The following is a 24912-nucleotide window of genomic DNA, read 5'->3' on the forward strand; positions in this document are numbered from 1 at the left end:
TGCTGCTGATGCTGAGTGCCAGGCTCCACCTCCATGCTGACACAATTCTCCTCCTCCTCCTTTTCCTGTGTGATCGGCGGGCACGCAGGAACACTGTCTGGATAAAGGGGGCCTTGAGATCTAAGGAAGTCCTCCTCTTCCTGCCTCTGTTCTGCCTCGAGTGCCCTGTCCATTATTCCATGCAGTGTGTGCTCCAACAGGTGGACAAGGGGGACAGTGTCACTGATGCATGCACTGTCACTGCTCACCATCCTCGTGGCCTCCTCAAATGGTGACAGGACAGTGCATGCATCCCTGATCATGGCCCACTGGCGTGGGGAAATAAAACCAAGCTCCCCTGACCCTGTCCTGGTGCCATAGTCGCACAGGTACTCATTGATGGCCCTCTGCTGCATTTGCAGCCGCTGCAGCATGGCCAACGTTGAGCTCCACCTGGTGGGCATGTCACAGATTAGGCGGTTCTTGGGCAGGTTAAATTCTATTTGGAGGTCAGCCAGCTGAGCACTGGCATTATACGACTGGCGTAAATACACACAGACTTTCCTGGCCTGCCTCAGGACATCCTGTAAGCCCTGGTACCTGACCAAGAATCGCTGCACCACCAAGTTAAGGACGTGAGCCAAACAGGGCACATGGGTCAGTTGTCCCTGTCGGAGGGCGGAGAGGAGGTTGGTGCCATTGTCGCAAACCACCATTCCTGGCTTAAGCTGGCGTGGCGTCAACCACCTCTGAACCTGCCCGTGCAGAGCTGACAGAATCTCTGCCCCAGTGGGGCTCTTGTCCCCCAAGCACACCAGCTCAAGTACCGCATGGCATCTTTTGGCCTGCATACTTGCATAGCTCCTTGAACGCCTACAGAGCACCACTGGTTCCAAGGACAAAGCACAGGAAGAGGCCATGGAGGAAGAAGAAGAGGAGGGGGTGGAGGAGAGAGGTGTGTCAGAATCACCAGTAGTAGCATTATGGAGGCATGGTGGCGGAACAACCTCCAACAATACTGCACCTTGTCCTGCATCCTTCCCAGCTGCCAGCAGAGTCACCCAATGCGCCGTGAAACTTATGTAATGTCCCTGTCCATGCCTGCTGGACCATGAGTCAGCGGTAATATGCACCTTACTGCTGACCGCCCTATCCAGCGAGGCCAAGACATTGCCTTCCACATGCCGGTAGAGAGTCGGAATGGCCTTCCGTGAGAAAAAGTGGCGTTTGGGAACCTGCCACTGAGGAACCGCACATTCCACAAACTCATGAAAGGGGGCAGAGTCTACCAACTGAAAAGGTAGCAGTTGAAGTGCTAGCAATTTTGCCAAGCTAGCATTCAACCGCTGGGCATGTCTATGGCTGGGAGCGAACTTCTTTCTGCTGTGCAGCAGCTGGGGCAGGGAAATTTGCCTGGTACAATCTGACGTTGGTGTACCGATAGCAGATTGCCCGCAAGTACTTGGCTGTGACACACCTAATTCTACACCTTTATTCCTCTCAGTGCAGGTCTCAGAGAGGACTGAAGGTATAGTGGGGCAAGGAGAGGTCCTCTTTGTTCTTTGGTGTAGGTCTTTTAGGTACGCTTGCCAATGAACTTCATGGCAGGTCAACATATGTCTGGTTAAGCATGTGGTGCCCAAGCGGGAGATGTTTTGGCCACGCGAGATACGCTTGAGACATATGTTGCAAATAGCAGCGGTGCAATCTGATGCACTCGTCTCAAAAAAGGCCCACACCAAAGAACTTTTGGAATAACGCGCAGAGACAGCAGCGCCCTGCACATGTGGAGCTCTGCAGTGTGATGTAGTCAGTGTGCCCTTAAGCTGGCCCCTGGAGGGCATCCTGCCTCGTTGGCGATGTGCCTCCTCCTCCTCTCTCCTATCAGGCACCCACGTGGAGTCAGTGACCTCATCATCCCCTCCCTCCTCATCACTGGAGCAAACCTGGCAATATGCTGCAGCAGGGGGAACATGACTGCCAGATTGCTGTCCTTCTTGGGCACCCCCTCTGTCTGGGCTCACGTTTCTGCCTATCTCTAGCTGAGTACCATCATCGGAGCCTTCAAAACGCTGGGCATCCTCCTGGAGCAGGTACCCAACACTGTGGTCAAACAGTTCGGGGGACTCCTCAGGAGGACATGGTGGGGCTAGGGAAGGAGCGACTGATGCCATTGAGCCGAGGGAAGAGGCCACATTGGCAGCTGCTTTGCCAGACAAAGTACCCTGAGCCTTGGTGAGAGAGGATGAGGAGGATGAGGACGGCTTGGTCATCCACTCGACCAAGTGTTCCACATGTTGCGGCTCAACGCGGCCAGCTGCCGAAAAAAAGACCAAGGGTGTCCCACGGCCACGTGCTGATGAGGATGCACCGTGTCCACGACAAGTACTGTTGCCTCTAGACACAGAGCCTGCTTGCCCTCTTTTATTGGCTTGTGACTGTCTGCCCCTCCATGTTGGCCTTCCAGACATACTAATGGCCTGCAGTGAGATGTAGCTGCACAAAACTGGGATGTATATATATATATATATATATATATATATATATACCGATTATACTGCAGCTAGCAGAATTAACTGCCTGCCTGTAGTATTATTAGTATGAGAACACCTGCACTTGTCTTCAGGTAGCTATACTGTAGGTGCAACTGTGCAGGGTACACAGTACACTAACTGGAAATACTTCAAGAGCCTGCCTGTGTTATTACTAGGATCAGAAGAAGCACACAAGCACCTGGCTTCAGGTAGCTATACTGTAGGTGCAACTGTGCAGGGTACACAGTACACTAACTGGAAATACTTCAAGAGCCTGCCTGTGCTATTAATAGGATCAGAAGAAGCACACAAGCACTTGGCTTCAGGTAGCTATACTGTAGGTGCAACTTTGCAGGGTTACACAGTACACTAACTGTAAAAACTTCAAGAGCCTGCCTGTGCTATTAATAGGATCAGAAGAAGCACACAAGCACTTTGCTTCATTTAGCTATACTGTAGGTGCAACTGTGCAGGGTACACAGTACACTAACTGGAAATACTTCAAGAGCCTGCCTGTGCTATTAGGATCAGAAGAAGCACACAAGCACCTGGCTTCAGGTAGCTATATTGTAGGTGCAACTGTGCAGGGTACACATCACACTAACTGGAAATACTTCAAGAGCCTGCCTGTGCTATTAGGATCAGAAGAAGCACACAAGCACCTGGCTTCAGGTAGCTATACTGTAGGTGCAGCTATGCAGGGTACACAGTACACTAACTGGAAATACTTCAAGAGCCTGCCTGTGCTATTAGGATCAGAAGAAGCACACAAGCACCTGGCTTCAGGTAGCTATACTGGTACACGGTACACTAACTGGAAATACTTCAAGAGCCTGTCTGTGCTATTAATAAGATCAGAAGAAGCACACATGCACCTGGCTTCAGGTAGCTATACTGTAGGTGCAAATGTGCAGGGTACACAGTACACTAACTGGAAATACTGTAAAAACACCTGCCTGCCTGTCAGTATATTAGGAAGAGAATAACAGGAACGGATGTAGCTAAACTGAATGCAGTGTGTATATATATATATATATATATATATATATATATATATATATATATATATATATATATATATATATAAAACACCTGAGATGTATATATATATATATATATATATATATATATATATATACATAATATACTGTAAGTGCAGCTAACTGACTCGACCTGCCTGCTCTATCTAACTTAAATCAAATGACACTGTCTCTCTATCTATCTAACTCTCTCCGCTGCAACACACTACACAAGGCCGCCACGCAGGCGGGCTTATATAGTGTGGGGCGTGTACTAAACCCCCTGAGCCATAACTGGCCAAAGCCTCCCTGGCTTTGGCCAATTACAGCTCTCTGTGCAGACGGTGCTGTGATTGGCCAAGCATGCGGGTCATAGTGCATCCTTGGCCAATCTTCAGCCAGCAATGCACTGCGATGCCACAGTGAATTATGGGCCATGATGCGCCACTCGAATTTGGTGTGAACGGCCCATAACGTTCGTAATTCGGCGAACGACCGAACACACGATGTTCGAGTTGAACATGCGTTCGACTCGAACACGAAGCATATCCCTACTAAGGACATGGATTACTGGAACCATGTCCTGTGGTCTGATGAGACCAAGATAAACTTATTTGGCTCAGATGGTGTCAAGCGTGTGCGGCGGCAACCAGGTGAGAAGTATAAGGACAATTGTGTCTTGCCTACAGTCAAGCATGGTGGTGGGAGTGTCATGGTCCGGGGCTGCATGAGTGCTGCCGGCACTGGGGAGCTACAGTTCATTGAGGGAAGCATGAATGCCAACATGTACTGTGACATACTGAAGCAGAGCATGATCCCCTCCCTTCAGAGACTGGGCCGCAGGGCAGTATTCCAACATGATATCGACCCCAAACACACCTCCAAGACAACCACTGCCTTGCTAAAGAAGCTGAGGGTAAAGGTGATGGACTGGCCAAGCATGTCTCCAGACCTAAACCCTATTGAGCATCTGTGGGGCATCCTCAAACGAAAGGTGGAGGAGCGCAAGGTCTCCAACATCCACCAGCTTCGTGATGTTGTCATGGAGGAGTGGAAGAGGACTTCAGTGGCAACCTGTGAAGCTCTGGTGAACTCCATGCCCAAGAGGGTTAAGGCAGTGCTGGAAAATAATGGTGGCCACACAAAATATTGACACTTTGGGCCCTATTTGGACATTTTCACTTAGGGGTGTACTCACTTTTGACCCCAGCGTTTTAGACATTAATGGCTGTGTGTTGAGTTATTTTGAGGGGACAGCAAATTTACACTTTTATACAAGCTGTGCACTCACCACTTTACATTGTATCAAAGTGTCATTTCTTCAGTGTTGTCACATGAAAAGTTATAATAAAATATTTACAAAAACGTGAGGGGTGTACTCACTTTTGTGAGATATTGTAAAACCTGTTGTAATTTTTATAAGGATCAGTGAGCAGTGACAGAGTAAGCATTTCCCTCTTCTTTCCTTGCTGTCACTACCTCTCTCTCTCTGTATATCTCTCTGTATATACAGTTGTGCTGTATTTTCAGAGAATATAAATGGTAACACAAAAAAATTTCTTTCACTCATGGTTAGTGTTTGCCTGAAGCCATTTATAATCAATCAACTGTGTTTACTCTTTTTAAAACATAATAACAAAAGAAATCACCTAAACGACCCTGATCATAGTTTACATACCCCATACATACCCCATACAGTGTATTGCCCCCTCTAGCATCAATGACAGCTTGAAGTCTTTTGTGGTATTTGTGGATGAGGCTCTTTATCATCTCAGATGGTAAAGCTGCCCATTCCTCTTGGCAAAAAGCCTCCAGTTCCTGACAGGTCGACTTGGCCTTCTGTTTTGGATCATTGTCATGTTGGAATGTCCAAGTACGTCCCATGCTCAGCTTCCTGGCTGATGAATGCAAATGTTCCCCCAGTATTTTTTGATAACATACTGCATTCATCTTGCCATCAGTTTTGACCAAATTTCCTGCGCCTTTGTAGCTCACACATCCCCAAAACATTAGCGACCCACCTCCGTTTTTCATGATAGGAATGGGCCTTGTTGACTCCTCTCCAAATTAAGCATTTATGGTTGTGGCCAAAAGCTAAATTTTGGTCTCATCACTCCAAATGACTTTGTGCCAGAAGGTTTGACGCTTGTCTCTGTGCTGTTTGTGGCATTTGTGTAGTAATGGCTTTCTTTTGACTTGACCATGCAGCCCATCTTTCTTCAAGTGCCTCCTTATTGTGCATCTTAAAACAGCCAAACTCCTCATTTTCCACTTCTTCTTTTCCAATATTTTTATTCAGAAAATTTTCAACAAATACAAAATCGACATTTACCTTTTTTGTATGAAGTATTGGAGCAAGTGACAAGTCGGTTATAAGACGGTTACAGCACAAATTATTTTGTATACCTGTGAAGTTTTTATGTATCTTTGTCCTTATTTTAGGTATATATAGTAAAGACCTCAACCGAAATAAATTTAAACCAAGCTAGAACATAGAAAGGAGAAACCTCCTCTAGTTGGCACACAAATGTGCTTCACATGTAATATGGGGAACCGCGGGGGGGAGGCCCATCTCCCCCCGTCCCCTTCGCTTGGTGTAACCATCTAATTTGGCCCCGAAGTGGGCCCCGGGGCCTCAATTGGCCCGTGGGCCCCCTGAGGCCAATTCTGGCTGAAAGAAGAGAAAGAGAATGATAGAAGGAAGAGTAGAGGATAGGGAAGGGTGTGCACTCTGGCCCTGGAAAGAGATATTCCTGAGCCACTCCCATTTTATCATTTAAAATTGCAGAGAGGCATTCGTTCACCATTATCCATGACAATTTGGATTCTAGCAAGTGAAAAGGGATCGTTGGGGACTTCCAAGACTTAGCTATCGCTATTCTTGCTGCTACAAATATAAAAGCGATGAGTCTTTTCATATGTTTCGATGTTCCCTCCACTGGTCATCCTAGCAGTGCCTGTAGGGGCGACTTAATGAGATTCACTTGAGTCAGTGAATGTATAAAATTGTATGTGCAAATCCAGAACCTTCGCACTTTTGGGCATGTCCACCATGTATGGAATATGGTGCCGTCTATAGTACATCCCCTGAAACACTGTGGGGAGGCCCCCGGAACAAAGGTTGCCACTCTCGCTGGGACCATATACCACCTCAACAAGACTTTATAATTTGCCTCTATCAACGATGTATTGATATATGATTTGGATGCACATAGAGACATTTTGCTCCATTCCTCAACTTATAGGTTGATTTCTATATCTTGCTCCCATTTTTGCATGTAAAACAATTTTTGAAAAGTCGAGGTTAACATACTATATATCTGCAAAATGTGACCTGTGTGTCTATCGAAGGTCCTGCAAAAATTTTCCATTGGGGCGGATGTGGTCAGATCTGAAGTGCGATTTAATGTTGCTAAAAAATGAGCTATCTGAGTATAGCGATATAGTTCTGAATTTGGGAGTTGGTACTTTTCCTGGAGGACCTGTTTCGACATAACTCCTCTATGGTCACAAAAGTCCGCTATTCATAGCAGACCTTTGTTAGTCCACCATGTGAATTCGTGGGGGAGGAGACCCGGGGTGAATGAAGGATTATTAAGCAATGGGGCTAGTGGGGTGTGTGGGGATTTAAATTTGTATGTAGCTACCAATCTGTCCCATAAATTTAACGAGAAGGATAGAGGCGGACACAATATTGTCGGTCTATCCTTCCCTTTCATCCACATTAAATGGCTAATCTCTTTGTTTGGATACAGAGAAGGTTCCATCGTCATCCAGAGTGGATTGGGCTGTCGTGTGTGGAATAGAATCAGCTGGGACAATTGCGCTGCATGGTAGTACTTAATCAGGTCCTATACCTCTAAGCCCCCTTTCAGTTTTGGTGCATATAATGTTCGTCTATTCACCCTGGGTCTTTTGTTTCCCCATATAAATTCCAAAAGTTTTTTCTGAAACTTCCCCAAATCGGATCTTACTATTGCTATCGGAAGAGTCCTGAACAGGTACAAAACCTTAGGTAAAATGGTCATTTTAACAGAGTACAATCGACCGAAACCAGGATGGGGGTTTTTTTGACCATCTTTTGAGATCCTCTGATAATTTTTTAAACAATGAAGGGTAGTTTCTTTTATATAATGTGGGGAGGGATGGAGTTAAAAAGATTCCCAAATATGGAAGGGCCTCATTCTGCCATTTAAATGAGAACGAGCTTCGTAAAGCTTGGATTATATGTATTGGTAAAGATACATTGAGTGCTTGGGATTTTGAATGGTTCACTTGTAGACCTGTTATTGAAGTGAAATATTTTAGCACTATGTGTAGAGTGGGCAACGAGGTGACTGGGGAGAAGAGAAGTAACAATATATCATCCGCGAACAACGCGCATTTATGTTCGCGGTCTCCGCAATGAACTCCCTGTATATCTGGATGATCTCGTATTTTAATTGCTAATGGTTCTAATGCCAAAATAAACAACAAGGTGGATAGTGGGCATCCCTGTTGGGTTCCTCTGCGTATATCTATATTTTGTGACCGAAAGCCCTTGACAACTAGGTGCACGTGGGAGCATTATATATATTTTTAAGTGTCGTCAAGAATTGCGGGCCGAACCCATAACGTTTTAAAATAAAGAACAGATAGTCCCAGGAAAGGAAGTCAAAGGCCTTGTGTAGGTCTAATGAGATCAGAAGCACTCCCCTCTGACCCCTCCCATCCCAACCCGAATTCAGGGCAGATATGATATCGATGACCCGTCTGGTCTGATCTGGGGCTTGTCTATTAGGAACGAACCCTACCTGGTCAGGATGAATGTATTTTGATATAAATGAGTTCATGCGAGTAATTAATATCTTTGTCATTATCTTCAGGTCTACATTTATTAGTGATATTGGGAGATAATTCGCACAGTGCCCATGGTCTTTATTTGGTTTGGGTAAAATATGAATAAAGGCGTTATTTTCGTGTAATGGAAAAGGGGATCCTTTTCTTAATTCATTATAGAAAGAACACAAATTTGGGGTCAGAACCTCTGTATATTTGCAATAATAATGGCCTCTATAAGTGAAGGACAATCGGAATGGAAATGACCAACGATATTTGATCTGGCGGTTGATCAAGTGGGTTAGTAGAGGTTTCAGTTGTCGTCTTTTCTGGATCATCGCCTGAGAGATGTCCGCGAAGATCTGGACTTTATTTCCCATAAGTGAGATATCTCCTTTGATTCTAGCCTCCAACATTATCCTTTCTTTAATCCGATAAAAATGGGGCTTTACTATCACGTCGCGGGGCAGGCCATCCGGCCTAGGTGCTGTCAGAGCTCTGTGAACTCTGTCTAATTCCAACTGGTGAGAAGAGATATCTGGTATCAGGTCTTTCATCACGGAGTGTATGGCGTTTTCTAGATCCCCCAATGAATCTGGAAGGCCGCACACGCGGAAGTTATACCTCCTAGATCTGTTCTCCAGGTCCTCGATCTTTGCGTTTGCCTGATCTAGTTGGTCTTGTAAGGAAGAGATCATTCTAGTATTTTGGTTGACTCTCTTCACAGTGCCATCCATTTTGGACTCTATTGTGTCTAGCCTCTCCCCTATGTTTTGAAAATCATTTTTCAGTCGGATTTTGATAATTGTGCAGGCTTTGGACAGTTCCTGTTGCAGGAGTGTGCAGAATCTAGCCAGTAGGACTGCATCCCCTGAATATGTGGTAGCAAGAATAGGTGATTGGGGTTGTACAGAGCTTCTTTGGCTCAGAGCCAGCTCAGCTAATTCTGCCATTTGTCTGTCTGTGGAGGAGGCTGGGGAGTCAGCATACATCACTGCCCTATCTGGGGAGATAGACAGGGGGGACATTTGTGGCTGTGCACCCTGTGGTGGGGCTATTCCTGGGACTGGGATGAGAAGGGGTCCCTGCCTGAGCTGTCCAGTGTTATATCTGGATGGGAGAAGGCTGGCTGTTGTAGCCAGTGACCTCCTTGCCCTGAGGCTCTCTGTATCGGCGCCATCTTACTTAGGTGAAGCTGTGAAGCTGTTGCTGCTGTGCCTGGAATCTGTTGTTCTCCAGGACTCTCAGTCCTGGTTGTTGAGCGTTCTGGGTTGCTGCTGGGCCTGAGGGCTGTCCCACTCTGTGCCTCCTCTCCCCTGCACCTTACCAGTTGTTGGTGCTTGTTGTCCGAAGTTGAGGCCGCCGCCGCATGCTGTGTCCCCTCTCCCCGCCGCCATCTTGGTCTGGGGAGACTGCTGCTGGGCACGTGTTGTACGGGGCTGTTGTGCAGGTTTTTTTTGTTTCTTTGAGTTCCCCGCTGTACCCCGCCTCATGATCCGTTCCCGATCTGCAGGCGGCCGGTCCGGTGGCGATCTGAGCGTCCCTTATCGCTGTTTCTAGCTGTTTGTGGGCCAGGGCTTGCGGAGCTCGGTCAGTACATGTCTTACTCCAGCGCCGCGCACATGCGCACTCCATTTTCCACTTCTTGATTAGAGTTTAAACACTGCTGATTGGCAATTCCCAATTCCTTGGATATCTTTTTATATCCCTTTCCTGTTTGATACAGTTCAACTACCTTTTCCCGCAGATCCTTTGACAATTTTTTTGCTTTCCCCATGACTGTGAATCCAGAAACGTCAGTGCAGCGCTGGATGAAAGATGCAAGGGTCTGTCAGGAGTCCAGAAACTCATTGACCTTTTATACACACACACTAATTACAAGCAAACAGACCACAGGTGAGGATGATTTATTTTAATAGCCATTTCAAACCCCTTTGCGTCAACTTGTGTGCATGTTATAAGGCCAAAATCACCAGGGTATGTAAACTTTTGATCAGGGTCATTTGGGTACTTTCTGTTGTCATTATAATTTAAAACGAGTAAACACTGTTGATTGATAATAAATGGCTTCAGCCAAACACTAACCATGAGTGAAAGAAAAGTTTTTGTGTTATCATTCATATTCTCTGAAAAATGGCAAAGAAATCATAAATTCTGCCAGGGTATGTAAACTTATGAGTACAACTGTATATATATGACTGGCCATTTGACCAATTTTGGCCAGACTGAGCGTCTGGAATTTGACCTTACGTCTTTTAATTTTTTGGGTAAACTCTAGGGAAAAAAAGTCATCACTACACTGGCACATACAATCTTTTGAAAACTACATAAAAGAAGACATAAACCCCTTTGGTCTTAGAATCCAGATATGTCCCACCTTTTAAATAAATGATGTTGATTTTAAGAGAGAGTGGGAAAAAACGCTCAATAAATGCTCCAAAGAGATGATGATGCAACTAATAATGGCCTATAAGAAACAAATCAATGTCCTAGATAAAGATTGGGCTACTACAACCTCTGAAAAATCAAGCATCATATAATGATCGAGAAAAATCTATTATTGAACGTCTAGACAATTTTCATAAGGGTATTTTGATAAAAAAAGAAAAGAAAATGATGAGAGACAGGACTGCGTTTAGAGAGGGCAGAGCCTATAAATGGCAGTCCAGCTATACTAGATCTAAGACAATTGACAATTCATCCAGAGGATATGGTAATAATATATCACATTCCTCCTAATATTTCTATCCCTCAACAACAATCTTCCTCTAGACAAAGAGGCAATGGACGATCCAAGTAACAGAGAAGCAACGAACAGCAGGACCAGTTGGCCAAGAAATCGATGTTGGAATATAATTTACAACCAACACAGAATCTACACACTTCTGGGTGCTCTACATCTATGGTGGCAGGTAACTCACATACGGGTGTGGTGAATGAACTATCCTCTATTTCCTCATGCGAAGACACCTCATCTACACCACATGCACCTATCTTCTCTCCTTTTCAGAACCGCCCAGTTCCCAATACAACAAAAGGGAACAAAGTGACCAATTCACAGACAATCACTTAGGTGTTACTGGCGATGGACATTCTGACACTGACACTCAGATGAATATAGTCAATCTATCATCACACATTCTTACAACTCACGAAACAAGAATATTGATGAAAGGGTTGGGATTTTGTCCCAATGAAAACTTTGACAAATTCAATTTGGTCAAGGACCTTCATCTCTTTACATGTAAACTCCTGCTTAAAAATATGTACAATAAAAATAATGACACAACCATGATCAAACAGACTTGATCGACTGTGTCGACATTTAAAAACTATTATCCAAATGTGGCAGTGAATCTGCCAAAGACATTCCCAAACCGAAGTCTACACTCAAAAAGAAGTGTGACCAGTTCCCACTGCCCAGTTCTTACTCCAATGTGGTGGCATTCCTGAAATTCGCATCCCGAGATCTTAATAGAATATCAACTGAAACAGGGTTGGGAGACAATTTGACACCCAAGGAAAAGCAAGCACTCCAAGATCTGTCCAACAGCTATTCCTAAGTTGTCAAACCATCCGATAAGGGTGGCAATATTGTCGTGATGAATAATGACCAATATACTACTATGTGTAAGAAAATTCTTAAAAACAGAAATTGGTACCGTCCCATTCCACTTAGTATGATTGATAAATTTAACATCAAATCCTATGATCTCGTGGGTCATCCCATCATTTTGGGCAATGGCCCCATTACTGAAAAACTCAGTCGCTTAATAGATGAACATCTAGGGCTCTATGTGAATAGCCTCACATCCTATGTCAAGGATACCATCCATTTTCTCAAAAATTTGGATGGTCTCTACATACCGGAACATACGACTCTGGTCACTATCGATGTGGGGGCGCTATATAGCTCTATCCACACTCATTGGGCCTAGCTGCCATTCATCACATTTTGTCTCAGCAGATAGAGGATGAATGGCCCTACAGCGATTTCATCGTCCAGTCCCTTGAATTCATTTTGAATCACAACTTTTTTCTTTTCATGGTTCCCACTACCTCCAGGAGCAGCGTGTGGCGATGGGGACATGTTGTGCCCCATCATAGGCCAACCTGTACCTGGGGGAGTGGAAACGTTCCCTTATGGCAGATGAGCAACTCACGATGTACACTGACCACATTACTATGTGGCAGAGGTATATCGATGATGTATTCATGATGGTCCGACTGAGTTGCTGCATGCATTTCTGGCAAGACTCAATAAAAATCAGTTCAATCTCACGTTTACTATGTCCTACCATTTTTGTGAGGTGATGTTCTTGGATGTCACAGTCCTCCCGGGTGAGGAAGGTGCCATTCAGACATGTCTCTTCCAGAAACCCACAGCAGGGAATTCTATCCTTTATGCCTCCAGCTTTCATCCTCGGCCCCTCATAACCTCTATACCATTTAGTCAATATTTACGGACTAGGCAGAACTGCTCAGATGAAAAAATCTTTCAACTAGAAGTTAAAATATTACAAGCTAGACTTTTGGTTAGGGGATACTTGAAATCGTGTCTAAAGAAAGCTTATAGGAGGGCAGTGGAGAAGACCAGATGTGAACTTTTGTATGGCCAGAAAAAGGACAAAAAATCAGCGGAGGTAACTAGAATAGTAGTAAAGTATTCGAACCAGCATACCCAAATTCAGAATGTAATCCAAAAATACTGGCATCTCTTATCCATGGACCCTAACATAGGTAGATTTGTGTCACACAAACCTTTCATCACCTTCAGACGTGCCACTTCCATTAGGAATTACATTGTTCGGAGTAAATTTAAGGGGACATATACTTGCGGTGACTGTAGCTTCTGCCAATACATACACACAGGTCCTACATGTAGGTTACCAAATGGCAGAGTTTTTAGGGCCCAACATTTTTCCAATTGCAAGACACACGGTGTGGTTTATTTGTTACTATGTGATTGTGGCTTATTCTATGTAGGAAAGACCAAGATCGAGCTTCACTCTAGGATGTCAAAACACATTTGGAGCATGAAGGTATGTAATCCAGATCTCCCTTTGGGGAGACACGTAACTACGCTGCATAATGGCCTTTTTCCTAAAATTAAATTTTTAGCTCTTGACAGAATAAATCCCAATTTGAGAGGAGGGGACTGGAACAAGGTCTTCTCTCTGGAGTCTGCCTACTCCAGAGAGAACTAAAATGGATTTTTTCCCTTCAAGCCACCATCTTCCCAGGCCTCAATGAGCCAGTTGCTTACAAACCCTTCCTAGAAGGGTTTGTATCTGGAGGTATGGACAAATAATCTAATTCCATATTTTAGACTCTGGGACTTTGACCTTGGTATCGCTGAGCTTCAATTAGCCTGTTTTTAATATAATTGTTTATCTCTGTGGACATCTACCTACACCATATGTGTACTTCCATCTCTGGGCATCCTGTCTTATTCAAGCCTTGCATTTACTTGTTGTATTCTATGCCACATATGTCTATCCTTGGGGTGATATTAGGTCCTTCTATCATTTTTCTAACAATTTTCTCTTTCTTTTTCCCATTACTGTTTCTCCCCTGTCTCTGTTTCCCTTTTTTCTGTCTTTTCCTCCCTCTCCCCTCCCCCTTTTTTGATCTGGTCAATCCGGGTGCAGTGCCCCATTTGTGCAGCCCTGGAACGCGTAGGCCATTCTGGTCCGCGGGCCGGTTGGGTGGGTTTCACCCACCCTTCGACCCCTAGATTGCGGTACTTGGGATGCCTGATGTGGCATATCCTTGCCACTCCCCCTATCTCTATCTAGCTCCACCCATTGCTGACAGGCACTGGGAACTGGGAACTGTGCATGTGTGGTCCGCGTGTGCGATGTATCCCCGTTGAGGACCGGACATTCCATCTCCCCTCCCTCTTTAGCCATCCTAGCCTTCAGTCATTTCCGCGTATGCGTGTCGGTGGGAGTGTGATACATGACGTCACTCTGCTCGTCCTGCCATCTTAGATGTGGGGACTCTGTGCGCCGCACACTCGGGTGACCATTTGAACAGCACAGGTGGATTCAATTCCTGTCCAGTGTCTCCAATTGCTGTATGGGGTGGGTCTATGGCAAATTGTGGCCATAAATATGAGGTGAAACTCGATCGCCTCTCATAGCGACCGATCACACGAGCAGTTCACATTGAACCCTTTGAACCCTGATGCACAGGTAAGTGTCACCAGTCTGACACTTTATCTCCTCTATGATAAATACCCCAGTACTCTTTAGGCCCTTTTGGCCTCATTATCATTTATATATATTGTTTGTTGTTTGAGCCTAGGTACTCCCTGCTTCTATATGTTTTTTAGGCGGCCACTCCCTTTGCTGCTTTGATGCTGGGCTGCATTAGGAATCTCAGGAGAGACGAACTTTAACAGTTATCTTCAACTTTTTATTCTTATATTGAACAGCCATTTACCCTCAGGCTTTGCTTCCTGTATATGGAATCAATGACATATCTTGTCGGAAATCTAAATTTATATCAACACACGCTGCACATTGCGCAGCTATTGTAGCGACTTTGAAGGTATGTCTTCGCGCACCCTGTATGCTCTGTTAGATATTAATAGACCATTCAATGTAGCCGTGTGTGTATACACATGCGCACATGTACAATTTGTGTGCATGCAGGTTTATATGCGCGTCTGGAGTTTAGGTATTCCTTCATCTCAACATTGTCCCTCCGCCCCCAGCAACGCTGTTCTGGTCCCGACTTGTATTTTTGTGGTTCCTATTGACCAGACCTCTTCCGAATTTTTTCTTCTACACTGCATCTCCTGGCTATTCTGGTCACCTCTGCTATATCATCTTGGGCCATATACCATCACTAGACATGTGAGTATGTGAACGGCAATTGGATGCTGTTTCATCTCCGCCACTGTGTTTTTTTCAGTACCTAATGGATGTATAATGCATATTTTTATATTTTCTAGATTACTACTATCACTAAAACTGCATATCGGACCATCCCTGAAGAAGGAGTCTAGTTTACTCCGTAACACGTAGGAATCACAAATGCAAATAGTATCTTGTATTTATATCATGGATGCTTTTCATTCATTATGTGCATCTGATGGTGTATGCATGATGGTTTAATAACTCATGTTTTTATAATTGTTTTGTACACGATTGCTACTTTTCTCTGATACTTTTTTGATACTAAAAATAAATTTGAATTTTAAAATATAATTTCACAATCTGTGCCTAAAAAGGATAGATAGATAGATAGATAGATAGATAGATAGATAGATAGATAGATAGATAGATAGATAGATAGATAGACATATACAGTATCTCACAAAAGTGAGTACACCCCTCACATTTTTGTAAATATTTTATTATATCTTTTCATGTGACCACACTGAAGAAATGACACTTGACACGCTACAATGAAAGTAGTGAGTGTACAGCTTGTATAACAGTGTAAATTTGCTGTCCCCTCAAAATAACTCAACACACAGCCATTAATGTCTAAACCACTGGGGGGAATCAAGTAATGGTGCTCGGAGGTGGGTAGGTGCAGAGAAAAGGGGTGACTCAGAAAAGGGGCGTTCCTGCACCTATTCCCTGAGAAAAAAGGCCTGTGTGTATATATATATATATATATATATATATATATATATATATATATATATAAAACATGTCTATAAAAAATCTACACACCCCTGGTAAAATGTCAGATTTCTGTGATGTAAAAAAATGAGACAATGATATATCATTTTAGAACTTTTTCCACCTTTAATGTGACCTATAAACTGTACAACTCAGTTGAACAACAAACTGAAATCTCTTAGGTGGAGGGAAGTAAAATTAAAAAATTAAAATAATATGGTTGCATAAGTGTGCATACCCTTAAACTAATACTTTTGTTGAAGCACCTTTTGATTTTTTTACAGCACTCAGTCTTTTTGGGTATGAGTCTTATCAGCATAGCATATCTTGACAATATGTGCCCACTTTTCTTTGCAAAAAATTCCAAATCTGTCAGATTGCAAGGGCATCTCCTGTGCACAGCCTTCTTCAGATCACCCCACAGATTTTCAGATTCAGGTCTGGGGTCTGGCTGGGCCATTCCAAATCTTTAATCTTCTCCTGGTGAAGCCTTTCCTTTGTTGATTTGAGTGTGAGCTTTGGGTTGTTGTTCCTCTTCATATTCATCTTTCTAGCAGAAGCCTGAAGGTTTTGTGCCAATATTGACTGGTATTTGGAACCGTTCATAATTCCCTCTACCTTGACTAAGGCCCCTGTTCCAGCTGAAGAAAAACTGCCCCAATGCCACCACCATGCTTCACTGTGGGTATGGTGTTTTTTTGATGATGTGCAATGTTGTTTTGTGATAAACATATCTTTTTGAATTATGGCCAAAAAGTTTAAGCCTGGTTTCATCAGACCAGAACACATGTTCCCATATGCTTTTGGGAGACTTCAGGTGTGTTTTTGCACAATTTAGCCAGGCTTGGATGTTTTTCTTCGTAAGAAAATGCTTCTGTCTTGCCACTCTACCCCATGGCCAAGACATATGAAGAATACGGGAGATTGTTCTCACATGTACCACACAGCCAGTACTTGCCAGATATTCCTGCAGTTCCATTAATGTTGATGTAGGCTTCTTGGCAGCCTCCATGACCAGTTTTCTTCTCATCTTTTCATCAATTTTGGAGGGACGTACAGTTCTTGGTAATGTCACTGTTGTGCCATATTTTTCCACTTGGTGATGACCGTCTTCCCTATGTTCCATGGTATATCTAATGCCTTGGAAATTATTTTGTACCCTACTCCTGAATGATACCTTTTTAACAATGAGATCCCTCTGATGCTTTGGAAGCTCTCTGCGGACCATGACTTTTGCTGTAGGATGCAACTAAGAAAATGTCGGGAAAGATCTACTAGAACAGCTGGACTTTATTTGGAGTTAATCAGAGGCACTTTAAATGATGGCAGATGTGTACTGACTCCTATTTAACATGAGTTTGAATGTGATTGCTTGATTCTGAACACAGCTACATCCCCAGTTATAGGATGGTGTGCACACTTATGCAACCACATTATTTTAGCTTTTTAGTTTTACTCCCCCCCTAAAAGATTTCAGGTTGTTTTTTAATTGAGTTGTACAGTTTATAGGTCACATTAACCACATGCCAACCAACGCACGACGATTTACGTTGGCACAATGGCATGGCTGGGCAAATGGGCATAGAGGTACGTCCCCCTCAAATCGCGGCATCGTGGGCGCGCGCGCCGCGTGCTCCGTGACCGTGCCCGCGGGTCCCGCGAACTCGATGTCCGCCAGGGGCCCGTGATCGTGTCACAGAGCAGAAGAACGGGGAGATGCCTTTGTAAACAAGGCATTTCCCTGTTCTGCCTAGTGACATGACAGGGATCTACTGCTCCCTAACATCGGGAACAGTGATAGCTGTCATGTCAGTGGTAGCCCACCCCCCCACAGTTAGAACCACTCCCTAGGACACACTTAACCCCTTGATTGCCCCCTAGTGTTTAACCCCATCCCTGCCAGTGTCATTTACACAGTAAGCAGTTTTTATATCACTGGTCACTGTATAAATGACAATGGTCCTAAAATGGTGTCAAAAGTGTCTGATGTGTCCGCCATAATGTCGCAGTCACGATAAAAATCACAGATCGCCGCCATTACTAATAAAAAAAATAATAATAAAAATGCCATAAATCTAGCCCCTATAACTTTTGCGCAAACCAATCAATATACGCTTATTGTGATTTTTTTTACCAAAAATATGTAGAAAAAAACATATTGGGCTAAACTGAGAGATTTTTTTTTTTATATATTTTTGGGGGACATTTATTACAGCAAAAAGTACAAAATATTGCTTTTTTTTCAAAAATTGTCGCTTTTTTGTTTATAGCACAAAAAATAAAAACCGCAGAAGTGATCAAATACCACCAAAGGAAAGCTCTATTTGTGGGAAAAAAGGACGTCAATTTTGTTTGGGTGTAACATCGTACAACCGCGCAATTGTCAGTTAAAGCGACACAGTGCCGTATCGTAAAAAGTGCTCTGGTCAGGAAGGGGGTAAATCCTTCCGGGGCTGAAGTGGTTAAAAGTGGAAAATGTTCTGACATGATTTATCTTCGTCTCATTTTTTTACATCACAGAAACCTGACATTTTAACAGGGGTGTGTAGACTTTGTATATCCACTATATATATATATATATATATATATATATATATATAGGCACTATATATATATATATATATATATATATATATATATATATATATATATATATATATATATATGCTGTATATACACACCTGTCACAGGAGTGCCCTGATATAAATAAAAACACAATTATGTATGAATAGTCCCTCTCCCGTGGGTCTTTTATTACCGTTAACTGATTTTTGTACTGTTACTGTTATTTTATCAATGTTTTCATTTTAATTTTTCATGCAGGAGCATTTGAGCCCCTGATTTCGTGAGATCAGGGGCTCAAATCTTACTTCTACTAAACATCACAGCCATTTACCATGTGCTTCATTCACTTCTTTTCCCAGTCAGAGAGGAGAATTGAAAATGTTAATAAACCAGCTCTCCTCTGAGAGCTTTATACGTGATGAAGGGTCACAAAGTTTAAAGGCAGGAAATATTGCACTTTAACCACTTGCCGACTGCCTAACTGGGAATACCAGGGATTTGGCTGCAGCTAGATATCATAACCCCGGTATAATTTTTTTCCCTTAGGCGGCCAGCTTTCCCATAAAAGTGATCCCAGCAGAATCACTTTTAGAAGCGGTGGGAAAGGTGCCCCCGTCACTTCCCGGTGGTTCCCGGGTTTATGTTACTGATTGCTGAGCCTGAGAACCATCTGGTGGGGTTTTTGCATAGAGATGAGTGATAGCAAGATGGCCACCACTCATCTCTATGCCCTTGGAGGACCAGAGCGACATCAACATGATTTCCCGTTCTCGAGCCATCTAAACGTTTTTTCTTTCTTTAAGCAAAAAATGTTTTTGACCTTTTGCTTTTAAGGGTAGAGTAGATAGGGCAGATCTCTCCATAAAGAGGTACCGGTCATGCTATATTGTTATCGCAAGGGATGATTACATTCCTTGCGATAGCAATAAAAGGGATGACATTTTTTTTTAAAAGGGACAGTGTAAAAAAATATATGATAAAATAATAATAAAAAATAAATAATTGAAAGTGCCCCTGTCCCTGCGTGCTTTCGCGCAGTAGTGAACACATACGTAGGTCACGCCCACATATGTAAAAGGTGTTTTTACCACACATGTGAGCTACCGCCACGAATGTCTGAGTGAGAGCAATAATTCTAGCACTAGACCTCCACTGTAACTCTAAACTGTTAACCTGTAGACATTTTTGAATGGCTGCCTATGGAGATTTTTAAGTACCGTAGTTTGGCGCCACTACACGAGCGTGCGCAATTTTAAAAGCATGACATGTCTGTTTACTACATAACATCAGCTTTTATATTATCCCCAAAAAATTGGGTATACATTATGTTTTTTTTTTTTTTTATTCATTAAAGTGTATTTTTCTTTTTTTTAATTCTATTTGAAAAACCGCTGGGCAAAAACTGTGTGACATATACAAATTTCAATGACTACCATTTTATTCTCTATGGTCTCTGCAAAAAAAAAAAATTATGTTTGGGGGTTCTAAGTAATTGTTTAGCAAAAATACTGATTTAAACTTGTAAACAACAAATGTCAGAAAAAGGCTGGGTACTTATAAACTTGAATCTTTAATACTGATTCATTCATGCCAATAAGATTTTATATTTGTTTTAAGCTTATTTTTGATTAATTAACAATATATTTGATTGCTAGTGTATTCCTAGACATGGAGGTGCATGGTTGTTTTCTTTGGTCAGTCCTTGGATGTACAATACTTTACCATAATTGATTAATTAGCTAATAAATATCTTTAAAGTAGTTAATTCTGTAAAATTTTCAGCATGGGACTTTCTTTAAAAAAAGTATTAACTCAAGAAAATATTGAAAACAATTTTACTATATCACTTACATGTTATTCGTTGCGTTTTTACTTTATTACTCTTATTCTGTTTACAACTACTCATACAATTTGTACTACATCATAACTTTTTGTTTCAGATTTTTTTTTCTTTTTTTTCTAGAATTCAGGGACTTGGTCCCATATAAAAAAAATGTTGTTGTACAATTAGAGCAGACCTTGATCATCAGTAACAAGACATTTTAAGTTTGTTGGGTATGGATGTGTTATGTAGGTGATGTGTTCATGATTTGGTCAGAGAAGTAAAAAGATCTACATTTTAACATTTCAGACTTACCTTGCAATCTGAAAAAAAAAATCACTGTAGTTATGAACTGTGTAGAGTATAAATTACAATATGTCAACCTTCAAATGTCCCCAATATTTCTATAGATTTGAGCAAAAAATATATTTATTCACTTTTCTTTTTTCATAAATTATAGACTGTGCAATAAATAGTCACTGTCTAAACATACAGAATTACTAACATTAGACCTCCAAAATGCACTGGCGAAATGATTATTATTATTTTTTTTTATGCTTTACTTTTTATGTAACGTGCTTGAATATAATATCTCATAGGTATGCATTTTACTTGTAGAGAAAACGGTCCTATAAGTGAGAAAAAAATATGGTTGTGAAGAATTAAGCTGAATATGGATTGCACATAAACATGTAATACAGGCAGTCCCCGAGTTACAAACATCCGACTTACTGTACATACAACTCTTACTTAAGAACAGAGGCAACATGACATCACGCTGGTCCCAAAAACCATCGGGGTGCCATCTTGCTGCTGACTGCATGCTGCCACCTACTGTCCAACAGACCTGTCAGCAATCCCACATCACTGCATGGCCAGTAAACCCTTCCCTGTGCTACCCAAAACTTAAAAATATTTTTTTTGGCTGGAATTACACATAAAAAATGTACCTGTTTCAACTTAAATACAAATTCAACTTAAGAACAAACCTACAGAATCTTGTTCGTAACCCGGGGACTGCCTGTACTCAACTTAATTGCAAACCCCTAACAGCAAGCACTGATGGTGGCTACATATAATTTTAGTTTTCAGCAAAACTTTTTCTGTGGTCCTGGGATGCCCTTAAGATAGACAAATGCTGTATGAATTTGACTTGCATCCAGCATTGTAGTGCTGGCACCTCTTTATTTTTTATTGAATTCCCCACAATGCCTCCTGGTGTCTACCTAATGGAGTTATGAGTTTTTTTTTATTTTACCCTAATTGCAGGTTCATACACAATTGCAGTGCATGGGTTGTTTCATGCTAGATACTACACAGATCTGGAAAAAAAACAGCAAAGCACCGAGGACATCAAGATTTAAATTGTAATTTCAAAAAATGAAAGGGGGAACTAACACTGTATATCATCATCTCCCCACCCCTTACACCCCCCAACCCTGCTGCACTTACCTTCATAGATGATTATTTGTCACTGCCCACACACCCAGTGTAGTTGTCCGGGGTTTGAAAGCTCCTCTCTTCACCATCTTTCCTTATGGCTTTCAGGATGAATCAGAGTGATTTTGATTGGTCAAAGTGGTCATGTACCAGCATGATCCATCCTGGAAGCCATGAGGTAAGCTGGGGAAGAAGAGAGGGGCTTTCAAATCCCCAGATTGTTGCACTGGCTGCATGGGCAGTGACAGCTACTGCCCATGCATTACTGAGGAAGTCAACGCCCTGACGACACGTGTCTAGGGGTGGAGCTTACACACTGACATCACACCGTGGTCAATTCGAAAATTGGATGTTTGCCATGCCTTGCAATTTGCACAAGCTGATTGTGCTTCACTTGTAAGTGTATTCATTTACATTTTTACTATTAAATCCTTTGGAAAATGGAGAGCACTAGATGTTACCTTTCTTTTACATATAACATTCATTGGACAAGACGATCTGAGTTCTTGGAACCCTATTGAGGGGATAACTGTTGATCTTTCTCTGCTATGAGGTGAGAAGGCTGTGAAACTGGTGGTGGAGAGCACTCGTCCTTGTTTTCACTGTTTGGTGAATTGATTTATGGCAGGAGTTTCTTCAATCAAGCATTATTCACATGAACTTTTGTTCATGTGAATAATGGTAATGGTAATAAAGGTTTTTCACATTAATAGTTTCATACACATTTTAATAGCACAATATCAATTTGTATGATATTATTGCTTTTCACTTAGTATATTGCTTACGGATTAGTCATATTATAAGATATTTAGTAGCGCAGAACTGTTTGTTGGCACATAATTGTGACAGCTAATCACCAAGGGAGGTAAGTACAGCATAGACTGGGCGGTGGGGAGGGTGTATAGTGTTAGTTCACTTTTTCATTTCTTGTGAGAATATACATGCCTCTTGTATTCAGATCATACTTGTAAAGCCTGAATTTTAGCTTTAAGGTTCTTAATCAGCTTATAACAACATGCAAAATAAATGTATCACAAATAACTTAGCCTAAGATTTTCTTCTAATGATCTTCCTTTGTGTATCTCCTTGTGCTGGTGTCAAGAGAAATTAATTAAAGAAAAGCCATCAAATACAAAGAGACATTGAAAATGGTAAACAAATGAAACTGCTGTACAAATACACTAATGGCTTTTTCTAAGACTAACTAGTTTCTTAAGTGCTACTTGTAACATGTATAGGCGGACACATGCATGGAAGTTGACACATGCAGGACATAACCTTTATGAAAGAACATGGGTAGGTAGGGAAGATAAAGCATAACAGTGTTGTGCTGATGCGGACTGATGATAAGGAGAAAGGGGAGCAGAATACCTTGAGGCCAGGCTGAGGGAAAGGGCCTAGGCTGCATGCTTTAGTGTAAGAGAGGCTGGATAGTTGCATACTCGACAAGGTCTCCACTGGCGTGGACGGAGCTCCCGGTGATGGGAGGTGACGCCAGGGCAGATGTGTCCAGCTCAGCATACTGGACATCCAGGTCCATGTGAGAGGAAGTCTGTAGATCAGAGTACCAGAATGTGAGAGAGATAGGGGGCAAAATAGGGATCAGTAGGATAAGGAGAAGAGAATCAGGCAGGAAAGCAAAAACATGCAGCCAATAAAGTGTCAAGAAGGGTAATAAAGTAAAAAATGCAAAGAATAACACATAAAAGATAATTTTTCAACTAAAATTTTTTTGGGGAAAAAACAATATTAAAGAAAGTAGAAAGAGAAAATTAATTTGCTTCTGTTATGAGGAATTTCCTCTATCTTATCCTATCATCCTCTATCTTATCCTATCATATCAACATATCTGTATTGCAAGTGTAACCTGGATATTTTAAATGTCACTTATTTTGCCAGAGACAACATTAAATATGAAAAAAGGTCTGCTGCCACTATCAGTCATTGATATGTTGCCATAGTAACAAGAAAACAGCATGGCAGTACAAAGAACTTAAAGTGGCCTTAAAGCACTATTAAACCCCAAAGCAAACATTTATTATATTGCAGCCTACCAATTCTTAGATGTGGTGGCTATATTAATTTCCCTTTTTTTGGCTTTCTTTCTTCCATTTTCATCTGGTAATCCAGCCAGCAAGTTTATTTCAGACACTTATATAGCGCTGTCAATTTACGCATCGCTTTACATATACAGTGGGGACGGATGATGATAAGGAGAAAGGGGATTCAGACCCCCTTAAATTTTTCACTCTTTGTTATATTGCAACCATTTGCTAAAATCATTTAGGTTTATTGTTTTCCTCATTGATGTACACACAGCACCCCATATTGACAGAAAAACACAGAATTGTTGACATTTTTGCAGATTTATTAAAAAAGAAAAACTAAAATATCACATGGTCCTAAGTATTCAGACCCTTTGCTCAGTATTTAGTAGAAGCACCCTTTTGATCTAATACAGCCATGAGTCTTTTTGGGAAAGTTTTTCACACCTGGATTTGGGGATTCTCTGCCATTCCTCCTTGCAGATCCTCTCCAGTTCTGTCAGGTTGGATGGTAAACGTTGGTGGACAGCCATTTTTAGGTCTCTCCAGAGATGCTCAATTGGGTTTAAGTCAGGGCTCTGGCTGGGCCATTCAAGAACAGTCACGTTGTTGTTGTGAAGCCACTCCTTTGTTATTTTAGCTGTGTGCTTAGGGTCATTGTCTTGTTGGAAGGTAAACCTTTGGCCCAGTCTGACGTCGTGAGCACTCTCGAGAAGGTTTTTGTCCAGGATATCCCTGTACTTGGCCGCATTCATCTTCCCCTTGATTGCAACCAGTCGTCCTGTCCCTGCAGCTGAAAAACACCCCCACAGCATGATGCTGCCACCACCATGCTTCACTGTTGGGACTGTATTGGACAGGTGATGAGCAGTGCCTGGTTTTCTCCACACATACTGCTTAGAATTAAGGCCAAAAAGTTCTATCTTGGTCTCATCAGACCAGAGAATCTTATTTCTCACCATATTGGAGTCCTTCAGGTGTTTTTTTTAGCAAACTCCATGTGGGCTTTCATGTGTCTTGCACTGAGGAGAGGCTTCCGTTGGGCCACTC

At 42.3% G+C, this 24912-nt stretch overlaps 1 protein-coding gene across 2 annotated transcripts in view; it reads right to left on the bottom strand.

Annotated features, from left to right (window-relative positions):
• Positions 1-24912, bottom strand: part of NECTIN1 (nectin cell adhesion molecule 1) — a 489765-nt gene that overhangs the window by 62073 nt on the left and 402780 nt on the right. Inside the window, exon 9 of one of the 2 annotated variants that reach the window (XM_073602556.1) lies at positions 23189-23369. The exons of the other annotated variant lie outside the window; for it this stretch is intronic. Coding sequence (XP_073458657.1) covers positions 23229-23369 — 141 coding nt within the window. The 3' untranslated portion in view covers positions 23189-23228. The remainder of the gene's footprint in view (positions 1-23188; positions 23370-24912) is intronic. 2 annotated transcript variants of the gene reach the window in all.

This window comes from Aquarana catesbeiana, linkage group LG10, assembly GCF_042186555.1.
Source record: "Aquarana catesbeiana isolate 2022-GZ linkage group LG10, ASM4218655v1, whole genome shotgun sequence".
Lineage (NCBI taxonomy): Eukaryota > Metazoa > Chordata > Amphibia > Anura > Ranidae > Aquarana > Aquarana catesbeiana.